At 23.9% G+C, this 27,701-nt stretch overlaps 1 protein-coding gene across 3 annotated transcripts in view; it reads right to left on the bottom strand.

Moving 5' to 3' along the window:
* Positions 1-27,701, bottom strand: part of LOC105363067 (pleckstrin homology domain-containing family G member 5-like) — an 82,454-nt gene that overhangs the window by 21,703 nt on the left and 33,050 nt on the right. For all 3 annotated transcript variants that reach the window (XM_011500640.1, XM_011500641.1, XM_011500643.1), the window contains exons 4-6: positions 25,361-25,500; positions 16,314-16,390; positions 1,473-1,746 (exon numbers count right to left, since the gene is read on the bottom strand). In XM_011500640.1, coding sequence (XP_011498942.1) covers positions 1,473-1,746; positions 16,314-16,390; positions 25,361-25,500 — 491 coding nt within the window. The remainder of the gene's footprint in view (positions 1-1,472; positions 1,747-16,313; positions 16,391-25,360; positions 25,501-27,701) is intronic.

Genomic DNA, 27,701 nt, shown 5'->3' with positions numbered 1-27,701 from the left:
AAAGATATTTATATTTTTTTCTTCAAATTAAAATAAAGTTATAATGCTGATTAAAGTAAGTTTTAACAGAAAATTTGTTTTCTACTTTTTATTTTTTCCAATATTTCCTTTCACTTGCATTCATGATTTATTTAATGAAAACTTTATTCACATATTTATGAAAAAATTCGAGATTATTTAAAATTAATATGTAAAATTCTAGGTTTTAAATGGTTGTTGAAATTTTTGGACAATAAGCTATTTTAAATTATTCAATTAATTTATCTATAAATATAATTAATATTTACAGAAATACTCGGAAAACCACTGAGGTTGTTATATTTAACAATATCCATTACACGCTGTAATAAGTGCAATTGGCAAATAATTCATATTCTAAATTAAAGTTTAAAAAATATTTTATTAAAAATTTAAGTAATTTATTTTATTGAAGTATCTTTGAAGATATTCGTGCAATACAATTAAAATAGAGAATAATTATTATGCTTATAGTGGAAAAAATCATCAGCTTAATCGGATTGAAAATAAATGATGAAGCAAAAAGAATATTTCTGTTCAGATTTAGTAGCGACAATGATATTATGACCTGAAATTTATTGCAGATATTTTAATTAATTTAATGACATCCAAATTTAAAAATATAAATTTTATCATTTTAAAAAGGATATCAAAGTTGTATTTATTTTAAATATTGAATTTATAAGATGGCTGCTGAGTTATATTATTCGTACGTTTAAGCATTTAGTTCTTAATAGGATACAGTATACGATTAATATTCAGAATAGAAATAATCTAACTTAACGTTATTATATTTAATGTAACCCCTAAATTCGTTAAAATTTATTTCAAGATATTTTCGAATACAGTCTCACGTCTTTGTTGAATTTTATATTTATTCCGTATAATTTCTCATTATTTTTAAACGACGAATATTTGGTTTATAATGTAAGCGTTCGGGTTTTGAGGCTAATTACCCATTTCCATTACTCGTAATTTTTTAGCAGTCAATGATGCAAGTAATACCCACATATGTTTATAGTCGATTAAGGAATAAAAAGCTGCGGTCGATTGGGAAAATATTAATACGACATATAGCTTGAATAATTACAAACTAGAATTTTTCTATAGATGGCAAATTAATGATTGCCAGGTTCTATTACAAGAAATGAAACATTTGATCATTCATTTATACTGTTATTATTAATATTACTATTATTGTAATTATTATTATTATTATTATTGCTATTATTATTATAGTTATTGTTGTTGTTATTTTGTTACAAAGTCTCATGTCTGCCCTTAAAACATACATCCGTCAAGCCCGGCGCACCTGCTCAATATCATAAATCACATCAACTGGACCAGATTTGTCCAGAGAGGTGTTTGACAACTCTCTTGCAACTTGTGCCCCCCCTCCCCGCCCCTCCGGCCCATCTAACTTATTCGCTTAGGACGTTAAAGCGATACAGTACCTTCCTCGCTGACCGCGAGCTCGTGCGACAATTGCGCTTCGGGTAGCCTTGGCACGCCATGCTTCGTGTAGCCGTTAAGCTGCTCGACCAGCAACTCCATCTTGGTGCCCTTGGTGTTGGTGAAGAAGCCGCTCCAGCGCTGCTTGCTCGCTTTGAGTCCGGCGGAGCCTTTCGCTGAGGCGAGGGCCGCCGCGGCCGTCGCACCCACGTCCGAGTCAACGCTCGAGTCCTCGGTCGAGACGCTGAAGAAGCGTCCGCTCCTGCCTCTGTAACTCTGGATGGCTGGGATTAACGGGTTATCGATTGCGATCCCGGGCTGTCAAGTCGTCTTCTCCGACCCTCGTAATCGTGGGAAACGGCTTTATTTAAGAAGGGGGATTGTCAACGCCCGCGTCCCGCACTTTGAGATGAGAGAGGCGTGACAACGGGTAAAAACAGCCAGGGAGGCGATTTCATTGTTTGGAGCCGAGGAAATCAGTGATAAGGACAGGCACTTGGTTTAATGAAGTCGACGTCGATTGCACGGGTTAGGGGATGTTGCACTATTGTTATGTTACGTTATAATTGCTCGTATTCCACGATTCTACTTGACTTGCAAATGATTATCTTCTTAAAAGACGAGTATTATATGAAAATAGCCCAGCTAAATTGGCTGCGATACTTATGAATTTTGTAATTTCAATTTTTCGCGTAGAAAAAGAAATTCATACTTTTAAAAAAGTAATTTCTTTTAATTGTAGTTTATTTCTATTAAAGCTTATACTTGATTTAGCGAATTAATTAGATTTTTTTGTCATTAAGACGAGTAGATTTTCTAATTACGACTAAAATTACCAACTACCTAGTCTAGCCAATTATAACGTACGTGAATTATATATATATATATATATATATATATATATATATGGAGTAATGTTATTAATCAATAATCAACTGAAAGAGTAATTTGATAATCGGTATATTATGTTGATATATATCTGGGTGATATATTTATCGCCAATGATCTAATTGAATATAATAAAGTACATCCATCATTCTGTGGACAATAGTAAGACATTTGAATATATTATCAGACAATTATTCTTTTATTATAACATATCAATTGTTGGGTTTGGAATAATGTAGCTGGTTAAATATAACGATTAAAAGAACTGCATAATTGCATAATTTATATACCGTACCGATTAATAAATTAATACAAAAATTATATAATCATGGGTAATGTTGTAAAGCAGTCGGTATCTGCAAATATCTTATTTAAAGCTTAAACTAAAACAATGCAGTATCGAATTAATATAAATCGATGACAAATTTAAAAATTTATTATAATATATATTTGGAATAATGGTTACTCAATATTTCAAATATTTCGGCAACATAAATATGCGAGGGGAATTGGAGTTGGCATGTACCTTCGATCGAGTTTATTTTTTTGAATATTATCAAATAATCATTCGGTTCCTTAATCTTAGCCTATTGAAAATTTTCTGATTCTTGCTATTGTTTTTTGTTTTGTTTTTTGTTCTCATAAATTTTCTATTCGTTCCACATTCTTTTCTCTCAATAAGCATAAATAAATATTGTGTAAATACAAGTGATCAATTATCATGAATATGTAAAGAACATCGAGTAATAAACATAAAAGTATCATGTGAAAATTCGCATCTATTTTATTTGGTTAAGTGAACACAAACTTTATTTAAATAGTAAATAAATATGTGGTACAAAGTAAACGGACAATTGATTCGAAAAATGAAATATCTGAAAATTTATATTATTTATTGCAATAAATGTTTCGTTAAAATGCAAATCAAGATTCGAAACTTTCTTCATAAGTTTGAATTTTAGATATTTAAAGAGAAAATATTAATTGGTTACATAATCGACGCACCATGTCAATTACGAATTTTATGATAAAACTCCATTTAGTTCATTTCTATGGAATTATTAATCCAATTTTGAAATCTATTTACATATTTATTTGGACATAATTAGTATCTACAATTACATATCAGAATTCGATAGATTATAACTTTCTAATCAGTTCGCTATGTATTGAATGTGCTTATAGTCTTGAAGATTAATATATTATTAATGAATGGGTATGGTATATTTTATTTTAAAACACTTAGTAATAATTTGTAGTGAAATTTAAATAGAACTCTTACTTATATCCTCAATTATGCATTAATATTTTATAATTTATACATTTAGTAAAATTGCAACTAATAATAATGATAATGAAGGAACTTTTTTCGTTGTATCACATTAGTTGGAAATCAGTATTCAAAACACAATGGATCACGATTTTGGCTGGATAAGGTATAAAGGGGTTTTACGTGAGAACAGAGTAGGTGGAAAAGAATGATTGAATAAGTCTTTCCAATTGAAAAACGGGAACTCCGCTACAAGTGATGAGAAAGCAAGTCGATGTCGATTCAAAAGAGACATTTTTTATCTTATGTTGAGTACAATTACAGACTTTTCTCCATTCTATCGTAAGAATATTTTAGATTTGCTTTATGTATCTGAATTTGACCATCTCATTCTGTATCATTGATTTTCGAAATTGATGACGATTTGTGGAAAGGTAGTTAATTTTTAGATAAAGGTAAGAGCATAAGATCAGTAGATTTCATTTTATTTACATTTACTCGGAGTTCATTATGATAAAAGATCATTTTCAAGATACAAAATAAACTAACTTCTATCGAATCGTACTTCTACGAATAAATAAAATAACTGGCACACTAAAGTCCTTTATATTTATGATGTGAATATAATTTATTCTAAATTTAGGAGACAAAATATCATCAGATTAATTTATTAGAGAATTTGGATTTATAATATCATATTGGAAGACTGATATGATAATTTAAGACTGATAATGATAATTTAAGGAAATTGTTGTGAATTACAAAATCCGAATAAGTTTCTTTTATTCACTTTTAATTTTTCATTAAATGGAATTAAATTTTAATAATGTGATTATCTTTCAATTATATTTATAATTCAAAACGGCTTGGAAAATAGGTAGTTCAAATTCTGATAGACTTGCAATTCTAATGAAGAATGAAATGAAATTGAAATGTGCAAGACGTTTACATTATTATAGATATGTAAAGATAATAAGGACGTAAATACGATAGATTTAGTTAGTGATAATATATTTTGGATAGAATAATACTAAGTAGGACATTTTTATTCATTTACTATTCTATACAGAAATTTATAAAATACACAAAAATGTCTTGTGCTCCTTATGACATATCGTCATAATTATCAGCATTTTATTCATAAAAAGGTCCATAAATTCATTCTATTGAAAATATTTTTTAATTTTATTTCAAATAGTTTAGATAATTTTGTAAATGCTATAAATTCAAAAACATCTAAATTTACTAGGATGGTCAGCCATTATGATAATTAAATTAGTACTTATTGAAATGTGTCATCTGTAAAATTTCGATTATAAGGTTCAATATTATCATAAATGATCTTTTATGGAAAACTTGTGCATTGAATGTACAAGCAAATCCAATGTTTTATTATTTAATATCAAGTTAAATATCTGAGTGCGTTATTAAAATATGCGTTAGTAAAATTAAAAATATCTTAGTCCTAAAGTTGGTTTAAAAATTGACCAGCTTTATGCATTAAATACATTATACCTGAAATGATATTTCTATTTTTCATCAATTTTTATAGTTATGGAATTTTCATATTATTAATTATTTAACAAAATCAAGAATTTATATAACAACAGAAGTTTAATGTAATTTTTTACACTTAAATTTATAATTGATAGCATAAAATGAAATTCAACTGTATTTATGAATAAATTATTAAGCTTTTATGCTTGGATACTTCCATTTCATGTTTGAGCTCTTCATTATTATACATATTATGTTACTCAATCGAATTCGTAAAGGAAGCTTATAATTGTTTTTCATGTTTTAAGAATGTTTAAATTATAATAATTTAAAATTTTTTAAATTCTTTATATTTTCAGTTTCTCTATGTATTATTTTCCTGAAATTTGATCGTATTTCTAAATATTCTATAAATCATTAATTGGAGTGACAATTTAATTTGCCATTTTACTCGTGACTTATCCAAACTGACAAGTGTGAACTTTTTTCTAATTGATACATCTGACAGTAAATTATGTATCTAAATGAGTATATATGAAACAATTTATTTGCGCAAGAAATTATTGAATACAAAATTAGATTATGATTAAAGTATTAGAGATTAAAATAAATTTATTATAATTATAAGATGAAATATAGAAAAGGATGAATTATTACTATCATTGTATATTTGAAACTTTTGTCCAAGCTATGTCCATAAGAGTACAAAAGTAATGAACGTTTATTCTTATTCATTCTGAACATTTACAAATAAAATTATTACGTATTTTAAATTAGCCTTTGAATTGATTTTTGATTTTATTATTTATGAGAATAATGCGTGTACACCTATTATAATGTACATATTATACATATTAGTAAATATTATATTCAGATAAATTATGTAAGTAATTATACAAATGGATAAATTTCTTCTCATTATATACTAGTACTATTATGTTACTAGAATGTTAAACTGATTTCTATTATCAGTAGTTTTTTATGTTATCAATAAGTGATAAGGTAATCTGAATTTAAAAATCTTAGCCTTGAGATTTAATATGTATTTTCATCAATTTTTTCCGAATCAATGGATTACAAAGTAAAGCGTAACGTTCAAACAAGGTGACGAGTTCAAATTTTGCTTTAATTTCGTCATACATGGCGATTCATAGAACAATTGCGCCTCTGCACAGTAAAGGCACCATCCGAATAAAGTGCGAATTATAAAAAAACTGTTCAGACTGCAGGCGACAATGAACAAAAACGTGCACGAAGCAAAAGAAATCCGAATGAGCACGTGTGGCGTGAAATTGATGCTTAAAGCTAAATGTGCACTCAGTTGAATATTCGTAACGTGGCGCAGAAAAGTTGAGTACAAGACATGCGGGTTTAAACGTCCGAGTCATAACGACTGACAATGATATAGTGCACTTTAGATACTCGTTCGTAGCATTGCCTGTATTCGGCACTAAAATCGAGCATGCGCACTCGAGCTATAAATTTATTGGTCCTTATATGCGAGGGATGATGTCTTGCAATGTTATATAACTCAATATTCCTACGGTATACGTGCAATATCCAATGTAGCTTTAGATTTACTGTGTAGGAAGCAATAACGGATTTTCCAGGTTTGTTATATATAAATAAATCATTATTGCATTTTTTACCGGTTTATGAACCAACGATAATGAAATTATATTGTTAACCAATATAAAAGATTAATTCAATCAGTAATGTAAGTAAATATTCTGACGCAAGGATTAATAAAGAAAATTTTAAATACTTTTTGTCAACGTTGTGGATTTTATAATTTGTAAGCATAGTAATTGTTCATTCTCAAGAATGTATTTATAAAATATTAATTCCCTCACCGTAATCATAAATTCTCAGCCTCTAACTATTTCTACAGTACAATTAGCTCTTGTCGAATATAAAAAGTGTTATGAAAGAAATTATAATTAATAATGTTAATAACTAATTTCTAGCAATCTATGAATCTTGGGAGATTTGAATTATTACTATCTTCACATGTCGACTTCGCAAGATTATGAGACTCTTGTGTTTTATCCACATCATTTACTTGGTAAAATAAAAAATTAATTTTTTTATAATTCTGTGAATAAATGGATTATGGAGTAATTATTAAAATCTGAATAACTATTAAATTCGTAAAATTCTAAAAATTTATTCAAGCATTCATGATGAATTTCAATATTTTCTATAATAAAACTGCGTATTACATATTTCAAATTGAATAGTAATTCTAGTGCTGAAAATTTTAAGATATCGGTCCATTACATGAGATTATTACAATTATTAAAATAATTTCTTTTATATTATAATAGATTGAAATATATTCATTGAACTGAAAAATAAAAATTTGTCTTAATTGTAAAAGTAATTTTTATTTTTGGCACGGTCTTTGGTATAAACATTTTTAAAATAGCATATCTATATCGAATTCAAAAATTTATTCTAATTATTTGTTTATGAGAATAATAAATACTTAATTAGTATAAATAGGTAATCTTAGCATATTTAACAGAGAGAAAAATATAAAAGTTGCAATATATTGGAAGTACTATCGCTAAGTAAATTTTACAGACTTACATGGCTTCCACAATCACATTGTCTGTTTTTAATGAAGCAAGACGTACTAATGGACATGTAGTAATCACATATATGCAGTACCTAATGAATTATATGATTGAAATTTTGTATAATAATAGCGTAAAGCATATAAATAACGTAAATGAATAATTATTGGATTTCAATTACGAAAACTTCATTTAATTAGTGAATAAAATAAGAATAAATGCCATGGCATTGGTATACATGTAAAATACTAATTTAATGTCATTTTTTATGTCGATTTATTTAATAATTATTATAACGAATGACGATAATTACAGTATCGATAAACAGTTTATTTTTTTAATTCTATTTGTTTATATATTATAATTTGGTTATTAATATTTGAATTTAAATTTAATTATGTATCTTATATTTCTATAAGTTTATAAAAATTCAAGTGTATTAAAGAAAATTTCTATAAATAAATTATTGTTATAGTTAAATTATTTTATTTGATATCTGAGCAACAAAATTGAGTACAAAAAAAGTTTCGAAAATATTGAATTACGTGAACTTCATGATCTACCTGCATAAAATTTCATATGGCTTATAACTCTTATTGTTTTACGCTTTGTCTCTCGTTTTTCCTTTTCCTGTCATTCAACTATTTAAGTTTGAAAACAATGAAAAATCGTATGATATATAATTAAAATTCTATTGAAATAAAATTGCGTAAATAATTGTATCGTTATATCAAAATTTTTCGAAAAAAATTATGCAAAAAAAAATAACTTTATTAGATAAATAGAAAATCATTCTAATAATAATGGTTAGTAAATCATTGATATTATATTATCATTTATAATAAAAGATATTAATAATATTCACTAATAAGATTGTGTATATACATTTTATTTTTTTTCATTTATTCATTTAAAAACTTCTATTGCTTCTTAAATAATTACATACATACTGACATTGTTCTATTATTTATTTATAATTGTTAAGAGAATTTTTATTCCATAATATAAGGTAAATTTATTATTTAATTATGTTAATTATTTTATCTAAGAATTGTAATTGAATTTTAAATATAAAGTAGTGTAATTATTTTGAAAGGAATCTATTCTTTTCTTTTTAAATGACATGAAATAAAAACAGAATTTTTTATATTTTTTTGATTTTTATAAAACAGATGAAATTTTTTTTTCTGAGATCAGATGAGAGAATATACTCTAAATTTTAGAAATAACAAATAAGATAAGAAACTAGATATTTAAAGGATAGAAGATAATTAGTGATCGATTAATATCACGATATGTAATTTGCAGACAGTAATGCATGTACAGTTTAAAATAAAAAAGTTTCTAAGAAATATTTCAATATTTTCAATATTTGCAAATTATTAAAAAATCATACTTCTATTTTGCGTGTACTTTACATGAACTTTTATATTTTTTTAAAACATATATTATTATTATACTTAAATAAGTATTTTTATTAATCTATTTTTATAATATAAAGTTTATCCTTATTACTTGAATTTTATTTTATATTTGAATTATATATTTATATTTAATGCCTATCTATTTTCATTTAACCTGTACATTTTCAATACAGAATCTGTTATATATAAGTAAGTATAATTTCAAGTACTTGATATTGTACGACGATTTGATTTTGCGCAGATTCCAATATAAAGATAATTTGAATAATGAAATGTATAGACATCGGTAATTCAGTTGAGAATGTATTGACGCGAAAACGGAAGGCCTCGTGAATAATTTCCGACCGAATAAGCTAAGTATTTTCTCTTCAAGGAGTCCTTGTTTTACAGAATAATAATGTGATACATATTTATGTTTTCCTATAAATAAATAAAAAAAAAATTTATAAAATTGCATCTGTCATTTATAATTTGTAGTTTTAGTTATAGTTAGTTAGGAAGTAATTTCTCAAATATATACGAAATTTCATTCAAAGTTTACACATAATTTAAGCATCTTTCACAAAAACTAGAATTATTAGGTATTTGAATACAGGGAATAATTTTATCATTTATATTAACATTTTTATGTGGTGATATTTATTAAACCAAAATATTGTGAGTTCACGATATATAAAAAAAATTGGAAACAAAATTCTTACAGATATAATAAGGAACAGTTGTTTTATGTAGCTGTTCCATTAAAATTACGTATGCTCCGATCCTCAAATTGTCTTGGATTTAGTTCAAGATAATTTGGCAAATAGGAAACTACTATTTTTAAAATATAATCGCAAAAATAATGATCAATTTTAAGCAATGTTATAACTGTAGTGAAAAATGACATCCTTGAATTGAGATTTTGGTCCCACATATTCTAAGCTTAGCTGATCAAGCGATTTCTCCTTCGTCATCTAACTGACACTTCTTGCATGTTGAACGAATGATCAGGTTTAAAAGTTGATCGTAAATCTTGAGAAAATACCTTTCTTGGTGTCATGAGAAAATACTTGAATTAATATAGTTTTCTTATTTTAAATGACATGGTACTCAGCATTTTGAATATCGTCTCTTTTTATGTTAGTTTGAGTTCAAGATTACTTATTCATATCTTTACACTATGAAATATAAATCATTTTTTAAAAAAATTAAGGTTTAATCAATTTATGTTTATTTATATTATTTACGTTTTTGTGAATATGTTTGTCTGTCTGTGTGCGCGCGCGTGTGTGTATGCGTGTGTTGATTACTCAAGAGAAACTATTAATTCGAGACTCCTCTTGCTCTTTTTCATTTATCATCTAAGTAACAGGTATATTTTATTGTTAAATAGTTAAAATAATGAATTAGTAAATCGAACAAAGTCTGCTCATTGTTTCCTTAGTTATCTCTTAAAAATTGGTAAATTTTTCTTAAAATCTTTTCTCCGAATATAAATTACATGTTTTTTAATAGAAAATGAGACATTATGAAAAATTCTAGTAGTATCTTTACCCTTTAGTTCTTTATCTTTAATTTATATAATTTATATATTTTGTTAACGGTATTCAATTTAAATATATTTAAATTCAAATGTTTATTTAAAATCAGAAATTTGATAAAATTTAAAGGAAATAAAATAATAATAGAATATATTTTATTTATTATTTTCAAATGAAATTTAAAACTAGTATCTTGTATGTTTATGCAGAATACTTCTTTATAAAGGGCATATAAACTCAAAAATCTATCGCCATTTTTTTTTCATTCGAATTTAAAACTAATTTATTCTAACCAACTGAATGAAAATTGTAAGAACTGAATTTTATACCCAATACATATTTCAGAATTACTTATTTTTATTTTGTGCTGCCTGAGCATTAATGCAGTGACATCTTGACATACCAAACACGTTACCAAGCCATTTTTATAATGTTAAACTATCAAATTATTTACATTTATGATTATTTAAAGAATTATAATCTTTAAAGTATCTATTAGTGTTATTTAAATCAAAAGTTATATAATTTGTTTTAAATACTATTATTTCTCAACTAGTAATATATATTATAATATATTATGTATATTATTTTAAGTAAACATAAAAAATATTTAAAACATTATCTAATTATTCAATTAAATAGAAATTCAATTTGACTATTAAATAAAAAATGAAGAAAGCAATAGCAGATTATAGAATGATAAATTTGTAGAATATATGAATTTCTAAGTAAAATAAATTTCTAATTTATTTATATTAGAGAAATTAATACCAACGTTAATGTTTATAAATTACATTATATATTTTTTAAATAATTTTTTAAATTATTTCTGAAATAATAAAATATAGATTATGTTTTAAATATTGTTATTAATGAAATACATTTCTTTAATAAACTATTTAATCAAGAAAGCAAATTGAATTAACGAAAAATCTATTATTGTAGTTATCTGATAAATTAACTTACTTCATGAAATTAATTATATTTAAAATTTTCTATTTTATGTGAATATAAAGTGGAGTAAGAAAAATTCATATTTGATTGATTACTAAGATATATAACTAATGACAAATATTATTTATATATTCATATATAGCACTTTAATTTACGTATTGTTTACTATTTTATTATATGGACAATTACATATAAAAATATTGGTTTTCTACAATTTTATTGCGATTAAGGATTGTTATTAAAAAAATTAGTACAACACTCTGTATAGTACATGTCCATTTGTGAAAGTCTCAGGAGTTTTTATATTATGCAATTCTTTTTACAGTGCATACTTTAATCGATTGATAAAACTTTTATCCACCGAAGAAAGTGAAATTTGTAGGGAATATAGAGAAGGGGAATGCAATCGATGAAAGAGAAAGGGAAGAGAGTCGAAAAGAAAGTAGAACCTTATTGAAGTAAACATGGTTAAACAATTATAAAATATTTTGTTATAATTATAATTGAACAGTATTAGATTACTAAATAGATTTATTTTAATGACATATTAATAAACATTTTAAACAAAATAAAGGATACAACTGTATGAAAACATAATTGATATCAGAAAAATTACAAAACAACATTTTATAAATAAAATTTTAATAATATTCTAAATAATTCTTAAATATCTTAAAATCTAATAATTAAATATTTTTAAATAATTGTTCTACAGACTAAGTTCTCCTAACCTACATTATATATATTTAAATTTATCATATATACATATTCATAGATATAATCGATTTTATTAATTTAGATAATCAATAAATGAATGTAAAATAATTACAAATTACGCATAATTCATTCGTTATTTAAAAATAAAATAATTATATAAAATTAAATGAAATTCAATTTTATGAACAATTATGATAGTGTGAAATGTATTCATTTGTTTTCTATGATCTTATTGTTATATTATGTTTTGAAAACAATGTATTATATATATATATATATACTAGAATAATCATTTAATAATGAAATCATGAATAGGCTCTGTAATCAACATTAAAGAATAAGATAAAATTTTATATATTTCAATCTATATATAACAAGCCTAATAACTTAATTATTTTCATTTATCTAAATTCAAAAGAAATTTAGTGGATGAATATTCTGAATGCATATTATAATATAGTAATACGTAAATTATTCGAATAAGTTTACGGATACATTAATTATTATTTTAAGTAATGAAAGCATTTGATAATAGCAATAAGAAGTATTTATAGAACATGAAAGAAAAAGGCAATGAATGACGTGCCAATATTTTGAATAAACATGCAATTTCTTACTATCGCAAATAACCATTTTCAGAATTTGAATTCCCGTACTTCTAGAAGATCCCCGAAAAAATACATTTATAGATGAAAGCTAACTTCAGAATATAGTTTATCGTGATTGATTGATCGACCTACAAGTAGATCATGATAAATCTAACTCGGTAATACTAAGAAGTAAAAGAATGAAGAATTATATGAGCAGATATATAAGATTACCTAGTGCACCAAATCAGATGTACTAATATTTAAAGAAATAATTTAGAAAAATAGACACAAATTATTATTTTGCTGCAATTATGTAAAATATAGTTTGTAACTGAAAAGTGTCTTTTCGACAAATATGTTGAAATGTATCAAATGCCTGAATGTCCGAATAAGATAAAATTTAGAAAAATAATACTTGAACCTTTCAATACCAAGAACGTTGGTATAGGTAAACTATCGATTGACAGATTTCCATATTCTATTTAATGAAATCTATAAGAAAGAAATATATGAGTCAGTTGCTGTAAAAAGTAGGTAGAAGTACTAAAGCAACAGAAAAATAGGCGAGCAATCGAGAAGATAGAACGAAGAAACTGGCGCGATTGAAAAAACCGTTGACATTCTTGTCAAAAAAAAACAAATCAATTAAATAGATGTTAACAATGATTATTATGCTATCAGATTAAATTGTATTACCTTCTATTACGATTTATGAATATGTACGTATTGAAAAACTTCTTGCTATTAATAATTTATTGTAATATTAATATATTGTGTATAGTTATATGTCTATATATATTTATAAAGCGTATTAACGTATTTTCCAGAAATTTATTATATTTTGTATTATATTATATTCATTATATTTAATATAACATTGTAATTATATGTTAAAAACTCTGTTTGAAAACCAGGCTAACGTGGAATCCCATTAATATTTGCTTGGTTTAGACAATTCCCGGATCAGAAAATACAAAATAAAATATAAGATTAGTGTAAATTGCATAATCTAATGAATTTTTCAAAATAAGCTTCAAGAATAACTAATGCTATTAAAATTTATTATAAATTTTTTAAACAATTAAGATAAAAAAACACAAATTATGTTCTTGATACTTGCGAAAAATATAAAGTGGATCATAAAAATCATGCGTTATTTAAGTGGTTAGATCCACGATCAAAATTAGATCTAATTTATCACTGATATTTTCGATTAAAGCAATGAACATGTAAAAGTTATCGATTGTAGAGATTAATTTAGGTGAGTAGGTAAGACTTATTATTAGTTAAAGCATATATGGTTGTAGAAATAAAAGATTTAATGATATATGTTTAATATTTAATAAAAGATATTTGTTCAGCATATTATATTCATCTACTAATAAAGAAATAAAATAGGTTAATGAATAAATGAAATAAACATTAATAATTATATGCAAAATTTTACAGAAAATTTTGTTTGCATATAAAGTTTCAAACATAAGTTGTAAAAGTTAATTTAATCAAAAAGCGTAAATTTTTTATTTTAACTAAAAACTTTATTTACTATTTTTTAAATCTTTTTCAATTAATAAATATCGAAAACATGAGCTATTTAAAAATATATAAAAGAATGCTTCAATTCAATTAGCTTATGATGGTTTTTATACTTGTCGAATATATCATTAATGCTAGTATAATGAATAATATATCGAATCTATATAATTTTAAAGAAGATAATTAAAAGAAAATGATGCCGAATATAAAGTAAATCGCATAGATAGAAAAGATTGATTTTCATAGAAATTCCAGTAGATTAGATTTCATATGTTACAATTAACGATGAGTGTATAATTAATAAAATGGGAAAAATTTATACGGAATTTAGAAAATGTATGGATATCTGCATCAACTATTTAATGATCATCTGTTTAATGATATAGATCCTTTTTTGATAAATTGTTTAATTATTTTAAAACAATAGATTTATTAATTTAGATATAAACTTATAATTTATGAGATATGTTAATTATAGAAAAAATATGGAAACGGTATTGATTAATAATTTAATAAAAATTATTAATAAAACTGTAAATTTCATAAGAATTTTTAATTTATATACATAATTATAGAAATCATTTTTATTTTTTATTTATGATAGACTATTTATTGTACAAATTTCATTACATTAGTTTGATCTGCAGTAGCTTTGATTTTGTAATTCCTATATATAATAAATAAATCTTTGGCAAAATATGTATTTACTTTTTTTTAGAAGCATCATGAGCAACTAGCATTCTTCACAAAATAATATTAAAGGTTTTATTGATATTCTTAATACACCTTCACTTTTTCAAATATTTAAGGACCAGTTTGTTAGTAAGGATACGAATATACGTATTTCATATGCTTTAATACCAAATATTTATTAAATTAGCACTTATTTAATCTGGAGCATTATAAATAACTGGATAATTATTCTTTTTGTAATCTTGACAATCGAAAGCTAAGAACTGAATTTAGAAAGAGAAATATGAACAAGTCACAAATTTATATACTGCAAAGTTGCGCTAAACTTAAAATCGATATCTACTTACTACAATATTATCTCCTTATGAAATTACAAACAATATAGAATGCGGAATGTTTAATAAATAATTTAAATAAACTAAGCTGACTTAAATTGATTTCTATTAATTATGTTGTTAAAATCATATATGATGAGGGAAGTGCCAGCTCAATTATGTTCAAAGTCATTCTAGACGTCTTTTAGGCCGTTGTATTATTTTACTTTTACTTTGATTGTTCAGCCTCGACCCCTTCGTTATATTTCTTGACGATTCACGATAGAGTGAAAAGTAGACTCATGTGGGACAACAAAACCCTTCTATGAAGACAAAAGATGGCGTTGTATACGTAAATTGAGAGGCACAGTATAAAGTACAAAGTACGCTAGGGAATCGTTTGACGTAACACAAAACTATTCTCGTTTTATTTGATGGTGGCTAATTCTTTTTCCGCCTTGTTTTATGAAAATCTACATGTATTGGTGTATGTCATCTTGATGAAAACTTATCAAACTGCTTTGATTAACGATCTCATTTCCCTTTCATAACAACGAAATAATTATTACGTATTTTAATTATTGGTACTTTTTAATAGGTCTGATCTACTAAATGAACAGGTGTTATATAAAAGCAATGAATTACTAGAACTGATTTTGTTATTGGTAAATTTATATGAAAATAAATAAATAATAAATAAATATACATACATATATATATATATATATATATATATATATATATTTAAATTGGAATATCACATCGACATTATTATAATTTTGTCAAAATATTTATTTAATATTCGTACTACGAATATAAACACGTGTTTCGTTAAAAAATAATGAAATTTTCGTAACTTACCCCTCCAGTTTTTCGAAATGATACGTTGTGACTACTTCTTTGGCTTGCTGATCTCGAATTCGTTCTTTCATCTTTTGCTACAATAAAACATATAAATAATATTTCAGTACATTTTTGAAGTATTAACTTTTAAACTATAAACTATAATATTTTAAAATAAATTATTGTTCGAGAAATCTATCATTACATGTATTAAACGCGCCTTCAATAAAATAGCGTATTTATTTCATTTTGTCATGTATAGGATATTTTTTATTGAATCATTCCAATAAATGAAACTTTCGTACACTGAATTGCTAGATTAATCTAAATATAATAAATTTTAGAACCAAAACTACAAAATTCTGTATATATATATATATATATATATATATTGTAGTTCGTTAATTCGATAGAAAATATTTTAATTCTAAAGCATTTTTACGAGATTCTTAAACAATAATATATATATTAAAGCTATATACAAAAAATCTCAATCCAGTCTGCATTTGTGCTATTATATTATCATAATTATAAAATATTTGAACTGTCAATGGCTATATTAAAATGAGTACGTGCAAATGCAAATGTTTTATTTGTCAATAAATTTGACTAAAATGAAATATAAAACGTTTGTGTATTGTTATATTAATAAAATCCTTATTAGCCCATTATTTAATAATTTTCACTAACTTAAATCTATAAATATAAAGATTGAATTTCTTATATCTCACGAGAGCTATTATTCGAAATCTATTAGTGTAGTTGTTTTAATGAAACTAATGTAGACATTTTTTTATCATATATTATTTGAATTATTGGCACTAATTGAATTATGTCACTTTCTTATTGTTAAGTGTTAAATTAATTGAACGTATATGTACATTAAACTATATAATATTTAAAAGATAATATATATGCTTGTGAAATTAATTTTCTTAGAATTTGTCTGAGATGATAAATTAACAAGATTACGAATTTATGTTCAATAAATTCGTAGTTCAATACGTTACTTCACTTTGAAATGTTGTATTTGAATTGTATTTAATCGTTTTCATAATATTTAGGAATTTAAAAACAATTATATAATATATATTAATATTTAATTTCCAATTATATAAATTTTAATAAATATAAATGACGATGAAGAAACGACATAATCGCTATACACTTGTCCAATATATCAACTGCAAATTATGATAAATAGCATTCGTAATGCATATATGTCATAGAAAAATTAAAGTTTTATGAAAACATGATAGTAATTAAGGAATAGTAATAAGAATTTTAGTCAAACTAAGAGTAGAAGCAAAACATGAGACTCTAATATTACGGTATAAGGGGAACTTGAATAAAAAAATACGTAGACATTGGAAATTCGGTTAGGAAAGCATTCGACGCGAAAATGAAAGACCCAGAGAATAATTTCCGACCGAATAAACCAGTTTTTTTAATAAAAATGTTTTTTCTTTAAGATTTCTTGCTTGCGTATAAGAACTTGAAATATTTTTATATATTTTCGGAAATTTAGCAAATAAATTTTTTTTATGTTTATTATTTAAAATTTTATTTTAATAGATTTTCCATTCCAGATATATAAAAATTCATTAAAATTTTTAATAATATAGAAGCTACTTAAAAAAGCTTGTAATTATAAATTTTACTCATTTATGGACGTGAAAAGATTAAATTTTATTGTTTATTATTTTGATTTTTCATGAAATTATATTGTTTAATAAATAAATAAAAATAAATAAATAAAATTGTACTAGAAATAAAATATTATTATAATTCAGCCAGTTTCTGAATTTGTCTCTATCTTATTTATGAAATATTAATTCTTATAAAATATCAATGTAAATGTAATGAAGATTTTCATACAAAACTTACGCACAGACGTCTAGAGGTAGACTTTAATGTACACTCACATGCAATCACAGTTGCATGCTCCAACATAAGTAAGCATAAATACTTATTTATATTCAAAGAACCCATCCATTGTAGATGAAGAATAAACGTTGATAATTGTCAATTAGTTTTTCTTACGATAATTCATTAAAATTTACCTCGATGCACGGCATCGGATATTTTTACGAAAACATTTACATCCGAGCGCATTGTCAGGAAATGGATTTTTGCTATGCCTGACAATAAGGGTAAATTGCATTCCGAAAACTTGCTTTCGTGAGAAAGCACATCCGGCACCAACGATATAGATAAATATTCAGACCCTGACGTGATTTTAAATCACATAATATAAAGTTTTCCTTGCTTTAGGCGCTACACTTACATCTATGAAATGGATCAATGTCCATATACATTAAACTGAGTATGTGTCAGAAAAAAACTCACAAAATATTAAAAATATTTAATAATTGATAATGTACTTTAATACATTATTTAATAACGCATTAATTGACTTTTAAAATTAATGTAATGAATTCTTTCTTTCAATTAAGAGTTTCCGTGACTTTGTATTTTTACAGCATTACGCTGTTATATAAATGATTATTGTATAACATACTGTTGCATTTTAAAAAGTATTTATTACGATTGCTACAAGTCCAGCAAATTTCTATTGTTTTAAATGTTTATTTCCTACTTCATTTAAGACATACGTTTGTTGTTATATTTGTATTCAAGTGCATATTTCAAGTTTCCACGCAAACAAAGCACACCGTGATTAGAACCACGATTTATGTGTGTGTGTGTGTGTATGTGTGCGCGCGCGCGTGTGTTCGTGTGTACGCGCGTAAGTTCGAGCTAACGTGCGTAATTTATCATTTCTTTTAAATTAAATTAACAATAATATGATATAAAAGATGACAATAATTTCAGCGAATTTTTCGCGGTAAAGAAAACGTTTAAAATGACTATTTCTTATTTGAATATGATCATTATGTTATAAGATAACCTCAGAATATTTTAATAAATTACGGTTGATATATTTCTAACATTGTTCCTTAAAATGCATTCGTACCTAAATGATTTTAATTAAACGAAATTATTATAAAATTTGTGCTTTTATTATTAATATATTTTTAATAATTGAAAATTCTGTAGAACGAATGCTTTTGGATAAAGATATTGACAAATCCTCTTATTAAGCTTTTCGTAATGTAAATTGGAGCACGGAAAATCAACGAGTTTGAAATGCTGCCTTCAATTAATGATGCCTTGTCAGTTCTACGTTGTTATAGATGTGTATATAGATAAAATAGAAAGACAAGTGATATATGTGTATGGATTCTTATATCTCTATTCTACATTTTATTACGAATGATCGAAAAAGCTTGAGAAAAGATAGAAGAAGAAAAAATGTTCATATTTCTTTTTTTTTTTTATTCATTCTATCCACCTGTATCTTTCTCGTCTATTTTAATGTCAGTTGTGCATTAACATTGGTTAGATAATCCTATTTTTAAGAATATTTAAAAATATAAAAAAGAAGTTACAGATGAAAATACCTCGTTGAAAATGTTGACTCCAGCGTTTCTGCTATAATGAATATTCATGTCGGTAACTATTTTTAATATCGTACATATATTTGAACTTTAACATTATTTAAAGAAGCTACACTACAATGCAAAAACATATATTGAAGAGCACACTCAACTGTATTCGGTTTTTTAATTGCCTCACAAATAATGCAACGAATTTCAATATCAAATTCATTTAATGTCAGAATGTCCATCAGACATTAAACTTTGATATCTAATAAGTAAATTTTGAATACTAAAATGTTTCAATCTTTAGCAATAAATACAATTCGCCAGGGTTCTGAATATGTTCTTAAAAATATGGAATAAAATATACTTAATTAAAATGTTTATCAAACACAAATATTTGTAATGTTTGAAAAAGGTTATTGGAAGAATAATTGGGAATAATCCGATTTATGATATTTTACTGGTAAAGTGAAGTTATGAAAAATATATTTTACTAAATGCTTATTTTATAAACAAAGAAAATTCCAAATTCTCTTATTAATGTTTAAGAAATTATGATTTGTTTCATTAAATTAATTAATCTGATATTGTATTTAAATTCTGCATCCTATTAATTTATTAATGAACATTAATTATAAATCTCAAAAATAACGATGTAAGTAGTCGTAATATTCATAATATGCATTTAATTAAATGCATAAAATAATAATCATAGTAACACGAAATTAAAATATATATATATATATATATAATAAAATCTTTTAACCTCCCTTAAATTATAAAATGTATAATGTTATTTATAAAATATTGGTAACAATAGAAATATAAAGAAAAACATTTTTATAATATTGAAAACATTAGTTTTATATCTATGAAAATTGTTTATAATTATTCATTAGAAATATAAATAAATATAAATATCTATAAATTAATAATACATATCACATAATTATAAAATATAGGAAATTTCGATATATGATGATTGTATAACTTAATATGAAAATGCACTAATCATTTTACTTCTCAATACATTTAGGATAACGAAAATTTGTGTGTAACACATACGTCAGATTACCCTCTACAGCACTTGTATGGAAATTTACGGAAACTTTAATAAGTATGTATACAGTGTATATGAATAGGAATTGGTAGAATGGATTTGATCTTACATGTTTTTATCACACGCGAGCTTTAAAGAAAATAGAGCGATTTGAACTCAGATATTTATTTCAACACTAATTTAATTCATAAAATCATTAATGAAATATTATTAAAAATAATAATGTTTCATTAAAATTATAGAAATATATTAATAAACGAAATGTTCATCATGGAATAATATATTATTAAAATTAAAATTGAATACTTTTCCAGAATATATATTAAAGTAAAATATAAAGTTGTTCAATTCATTCACAAAGCATAGAAAAAACAAATAGTTAATGAAGAAATAAATATGAATAATTAATATTGATAACTATTGAGATAATTGCTTTTCAAATAACTTTTTTTTTTGTTTTAAGTAAACTATTTTAATAAATTTACTATCATAATAGAGTTTGCTCATTTCTACGATATCTATGCTATGTTTTGAAGGGAATATATAAATTTAAAATCAGTAAATGGTTCTTTATAAACTAATTTTATAACGAATATTTTTGTTGATAAATTTTAATAATAAATTTCTTTAATCTATTAGAGATATAAATAATTTTTCATCCCTTAGTCGGACGTCGAATGTTTTCAATTTCAGAAGTATACACCGTAATATACATAACTATTACATATATTCATGTGAAAAAAGAACTATACATCAGCTTTAAAAGATGATTCATTAAATTAGTAAAATCAATTTTGTACTTCAAGCTCAAATCATTTACCGTAAAAGGAATTTTATTACAAAATGTAATACAGTTATATTTCTAAATTCGATGGATCGATTTTTCTTAATGCGTTCTTATTATCAATAAAATTTTATCGACAAAATTATGGACAATTATTTAACGAATGACTATTAATTCAGTTACCGAATCGCATAATGACGTAGCTACAAATGCTCCTATATATTATTTTGTTAGCAGACAATTGATCTTCATCAAATAATTATATTTACTCTTGATTTATTAAAACAATAAATAATGTGCAAAGTTAAAATATTTTCAAATGACTCGAATATTTAAATTAATATTTACATTGATTATGCGATTAGAAGTGTGCACGGAACGGGGATACATGTGCAACCAAGCAAGAACTAGTATATAGGGACTGAATAACAAAGCAAGCGGTTATGTATGTGTGATTGCAAGAGAAATTATATGTGTATTTTTCAGATTACCATAAAGATGTCAATTTATGTATAATTCTTCGTATACTTTTAGCGTATAAAGCAAGGTCGCTGTATAATATACCTACTAATGAATCCGAATTAGATCGACACTGAAAAATGGTATATAAATTTATCCAACGTCCCTAACTAATTATACTTTATGTTCATACTTAAAACACAGATACTAAACTAAGAAATCGTCAATAAAATTTTTGTGTAATTTTATGAAAATTATGTTAGCAAAGATTACACGCCTGAACGTTGTTTTCTTTCAAAAAATATAAACTGAAAAATACTATTCTCACTGTATTGTCTATAAATTTTTATATACATTTGTTTCACATTATCATAATGATTTAATGAATTCAATAGTATAGTAGCAAATGTTTATAAGAAATAGTAAATTAAAAAGTCTAAAGAAAAAGATAACCTGAAAAATTGTAATTTCTGGGTTAGTCTGTTTAAGATTGATAAATTTGATCTGAAACTTTTATAAATAGAAAAGAAAATGAACACTCTTCATAAAATCGTGTAGCATAATATCAGAGATTATATTTTACAATGTTAATACATATGTGCTTAGTTTAATTTATATTAATAACTTTAAATTGATTAACTGATATATATACTGATATAATATAAAATTTAATTTATATTATTAAATTTCTTATTCCTGTAAATTATAAAAATATAAACTATAAAAATTACACATGAGAAATTATTTGCATAATATAAAATTAAAAATTCTTACATTTTAAACGTATTAATGCAAGTGTACATAGAAAATATTTTAATAGATGTTCAGCTATACTTATATAGTACAAGTTTTGGAAATAAATGTTAAGTTGAACAACCTTGCCTACTTTTTACAAGAAAAATGAAGAAAAACTTAAGAAAGAGCTAATTTAAAAATGCTGTAGAATCAAATATCGATTAATCATAAAGAATATGTTTGTTGCTTCATTTTAAACTAAGAATATATCAAGATAAGAAAATAATCACTGGAGTTTTAGTATGTTATCGATATAGAAAATATAATAATATAGTAATGAAATGCTTACATCGATATTATAAAAAAAATTTACAAGGAAAATTAAAATGGAAATAATACGTATAAAGCTATTGTATGAATTAATAATATTAATAATATTAATTACTATTTAAATGAAATGTGTAATATTATTTATAATAAAAAAGAAATAGTATCATTCTATTCTCAATAATAAAACTTGATACAAAATCTATGTATATATTATTTACATAGATGAGTACACTTAATTATAATGAATAAGGTAAGCAATAATGTTTGGATAATTATAATAAAAACAAACGCAAACCTAGTATGATATTATATTTATGTGCGCCTTGATTTTACAATAAATCATAGATATTCAAAATTTTACACACACACACATAGGGAAACAGAAAGGCTAAATGACAAAGATAAAAATGTTTCCGTCACTTGGGAAATCAGTGCGAAATCGTTCGAAATTTGAGCAAAGATACAATGTTACGAATACTTGATAAAATAAAGCATATATTTACCGCGGAAGGACGTAAGTCACCGATGGAAACTGTCTTCGATTACTCATATTTAGCATCGTTTTAAGCCATAACTAGTATAAACTACTTATATCATTTTAGAACAAACCTGAATAATGTGAATATTAGATTACTAGAGAAGTAAGATTTTGTGGAATAATATTAACATTCACTTGTTAGAAAAGTTGGCAAATATTATAAAACTGATTAAATGTTTGAAATAACATTTACGGATTTTATAATTTTCTATCAACTTGATATTACTACGACTTACATACTGCATATGATTCAAAATGATTAATACAAACCAATATAATTCTATCATTAAATAGGTGTTCACAAAATTATTTGTTAAATTAATGTATACATTGAAACTTTACATTATATAAATACTCAATTGTATGAAATTCAAATATTCCTAATTTACTTATCACTAAAAAATCGTTTAAAATTATTTATTAATTTAATTATCTTTCAAAAATTGTTTAAAAAAGTAATTATATAATGTAAATATAACAATAATTTTTTTTTTATATAGAAATAAAAAAGTTTTTCATTAAATTTAGATAGTTATATAGTTAGAATGAATGTATTCACAATTGGAGTTACATTTAATTTCAATTATTTATGCAATGATTTCATTAGAATTGATTTTAACTTCACGTTGAACTCTAATTTTTATCATACAAAAAATGCATGAAAAATTGGCTGAGTTGATTTTCGTTAATTAAATATAATTAATACAGATTAACTGCAATATACTTTAGTATAAATGTGATAGTTATAATGTGAAAGCTTTCTATTAATAACAACGTATATTTATATTTAAAAAAAAATCAAATTTTTTATATATTCTTGTATTTAATTCATTAATCATTTGAATAAAATTTAATTACATGTAATAAATGTTAGTGTCATTAATAGTGTTCACTAATACCAAGTTTCGTCTAAAGTTATAATAATTTTAATTAATGTATTTTATTTAATTAAATGACTGCTATGAGCGTTATTGTAACTTCTAATATGTATTAATTCTTGTGATAGTATTTCAAAAATAATTTCATACATATTTTAAGCAGTAATGCACCTCGGAATAGTTGTGTCATCAAGCCTGATATTTTTCAATCATATGCAATGTTTGAATACCTCTTGAGACACATGAATACATTATTTTATTTGTGATTTAATTCGTTTTGACGGAATATACAATTAAATTATATACAGTAAATTATATAAAGTTCCGGACGAGCCAGATGATATAATTGAAAATTGTCGTTAACAAATCTGAATATTTAACTAAAGAAAACAATTGGCTTTCACCTATGATAGTTTACTTTTGAATTATATTGTCATCGCTCCTATAAAATTACATAACTGCTCTTTTATTACTGTCAATTATAATGGAAAATCTCATCGGGAGATAAGAAATCGATTACCAAAGGAGTGGTTCTATTAATTTCCCATAATCCCGTGTCTGAGGCGCAACGAAGTACATTCTTGAACATCGATTTCTCTATACCTTCGATGTCTTTGATTACAAAGTTTTAATAAAATATGTAACTTCATAATGAGTAGTCGTTTTTCTAAATAAAATTGCTTTATAAGAAATAGATAATTTAATAAATTTTAATAACGTAATTATTATTGCCGAAAGATATAAATTCATATTGCAAATTTAAATAAATAAGAGAATCCTTATGTTGTTAACATAAAACTAAATGACAAATAATCATTTAAAAATAAATACTTACCAGTTATTCGCAGATGTTTTCCACCTAGACTAGAAGTTTCGGTTGTATGTACAGATAAAGGTGCTGTAAAAGTATCGAGAATTACATCAACGCGCGATAAGTCTAGTCCTCGACGCTCACAAGCTGACCCAAGTACTTCCCTAAAAATATAATGAATTTTATTATATTAAAAAAAATGTATAATATGGGATTATTAAGAGAAATATATTATATATAATATAATAGACTAGTGTGTATTTTTAAATATGTGTACAAATGGCTTATCGTACAAATTTTAATACATTTTTATATTTTAATAATTGCTCATTAATTATAACTTAATATGATATGCAATTATTTTCGTATATATCCCGTAATAAATAGATTTATTCTTTAACGTATTTCTTATATTGTAAAATGATTCTAAAATATTTTACTTATTTATTTAAAAGAAAGATAATAAGAAAAATATATGGATAGCAAAGTAGTTTAAAAAGTGCAAAATTATAAAAAAAAAATCTGGAAGACATAAGTATAAATATAATATGTAAGCAATATTAATATTAAAAGATAAAAAACTTAAGCGGGGAATAAACATTGAAAAAGTAAAGATAAAATAGCAGATCATTGGGAATTCCTGAATAATTCTAAAACGTGGAAATACAGAAAATATATAGAAAATTCATTCAAGCAATGTTAAAAAATGTCTGATGATCTTCGAAAATAAAAATAAAAAATGAAGAAAAGTTGTAATATTATATCAAGATTATCATAAATTAATTCAAAGACTTACAAAGCAAACGTAACTGTAAAATAATAGTAGCAAAATATAGCCTGAGAGGAAATGAAAATTATTAGAGAAATAAAGAAATAGCAGATTTATAAGGCAAACTTTAAAGCAAATGAGAAAAGTAAGATAAGTTTCTAGTTCGATTTCAATAAACATAAATCTTTTCTATAATAAATTCATAAATAATATTCATAAATTAAAATTTTTAATTATCGATAAAAATAGCATAAATTAATAAAAATTATCTGCTGATACTTCGAAAAGTACTTTGTAAATCAGGATCCAACAAAATATAAATAAATAGATCGATTTTATAACAATATAAATGAATATATATATAATTGAATAAGAAAGGTATTTGAGAAATAATAGTAATAAATGTTAATGCATTTGTTTGAACTACGTTTTTCGTACAAGAAATTCAGAAATTTCAAATTATACTGTCTACTATTTTTAATTTTTATAATGATTTTAATAAACTAAAAAAAAAACAAAATATTTTTGAAATAGATTCGATAAAACCTTACTGGAATATCTTGAATTATATAGAAAAGTTATTGTAAATCTCTTAAATTTTTATAATAAGTAAAAAATAATCATTACAGTAAAATATTTCATAAGAATCAAGTACTCAGATTTTTATATTTAAAATTTAATTTATATTTTCAGCTGATAATGTTGAACAAGTCAATTATTTATATCTATTTCTCTTAAATTTTGTTTCAATATAGATAATTTTTTTTATGCTTTTGTATGAATGCTTTTATAATGAATCGGTAATTAAATTAATTTTAATTCAATCTATTTTTTAAATCTTGATATTATAAATATATATATATATATATATATATATAACGTTTGAATACAATATATCATAAAAGTTGGAATTATTTGTCAAAGATGAAATTATTAATCATATTTCTTTATAATATCATATATTAGAAAATCTGTACTTCTTAAAAATATTTGTAAGCTTCTAAATTAATATTAATTATCAGAACTTTTACTATTCTCGTATACATTGATATATTTTACTCATATTTTTGCTCAGATATGTTAATGAATAATTTTCCAGTCGGATTAATTTTTGTTAAATAAATATTATTAGATTTTAAATAATATTGAAACAACAAATATGAAGATTATTTAGATTATTTATAATTATTTAGTTAAGGGATATAAAAGAAATAAATAATATATGATTATAATGGACTTTAAAATTATTTAGATTTTTATTAATAGTTCATAATGTAAGTCATAATATCAGTCGTAACAGTTTAAAATCCCATTTTCTAATGCATAATTATTTTAAAATAATAATTATAATACCGTTATATTAACTTATTGTTAAGTTTAATTTATTATACAAAATTTGAAATTATTCGGTATTGAAAGAATAATGAACATTATAATAGAATAGTTAAAGAATAAAAAATTCTAATACCTATTTTTCATAAATTTATGTATAAAATTATATTAGCAACGTACGTAAAATATAATAAAAATAAAAGAATTTATATATTATAAATGCCGAAGAATATTGACGAGAATTCAAACTTATATTCGAATTTC

Source organism: Ceratosolen solmsi, unplaced genomic scaffold (assembly GCF_000503995.2).
Source record: "Ceratosolen solmsi marchali unplaced genomic scaffold, CerSol_1.0 scaffold27, whole genome shotgun sequence".
Classification (NCBI taxonomy): domain Eukaryota; kingdom Metazoa; phylum Arthropoda; class Insecta; order Hymenoptera; family Agaonidae; genus Ceratosolen; species Ceratosolen solmsi.
This window is presented reverse-complemented; position numbering and strand designations above follow the sequence as displayed.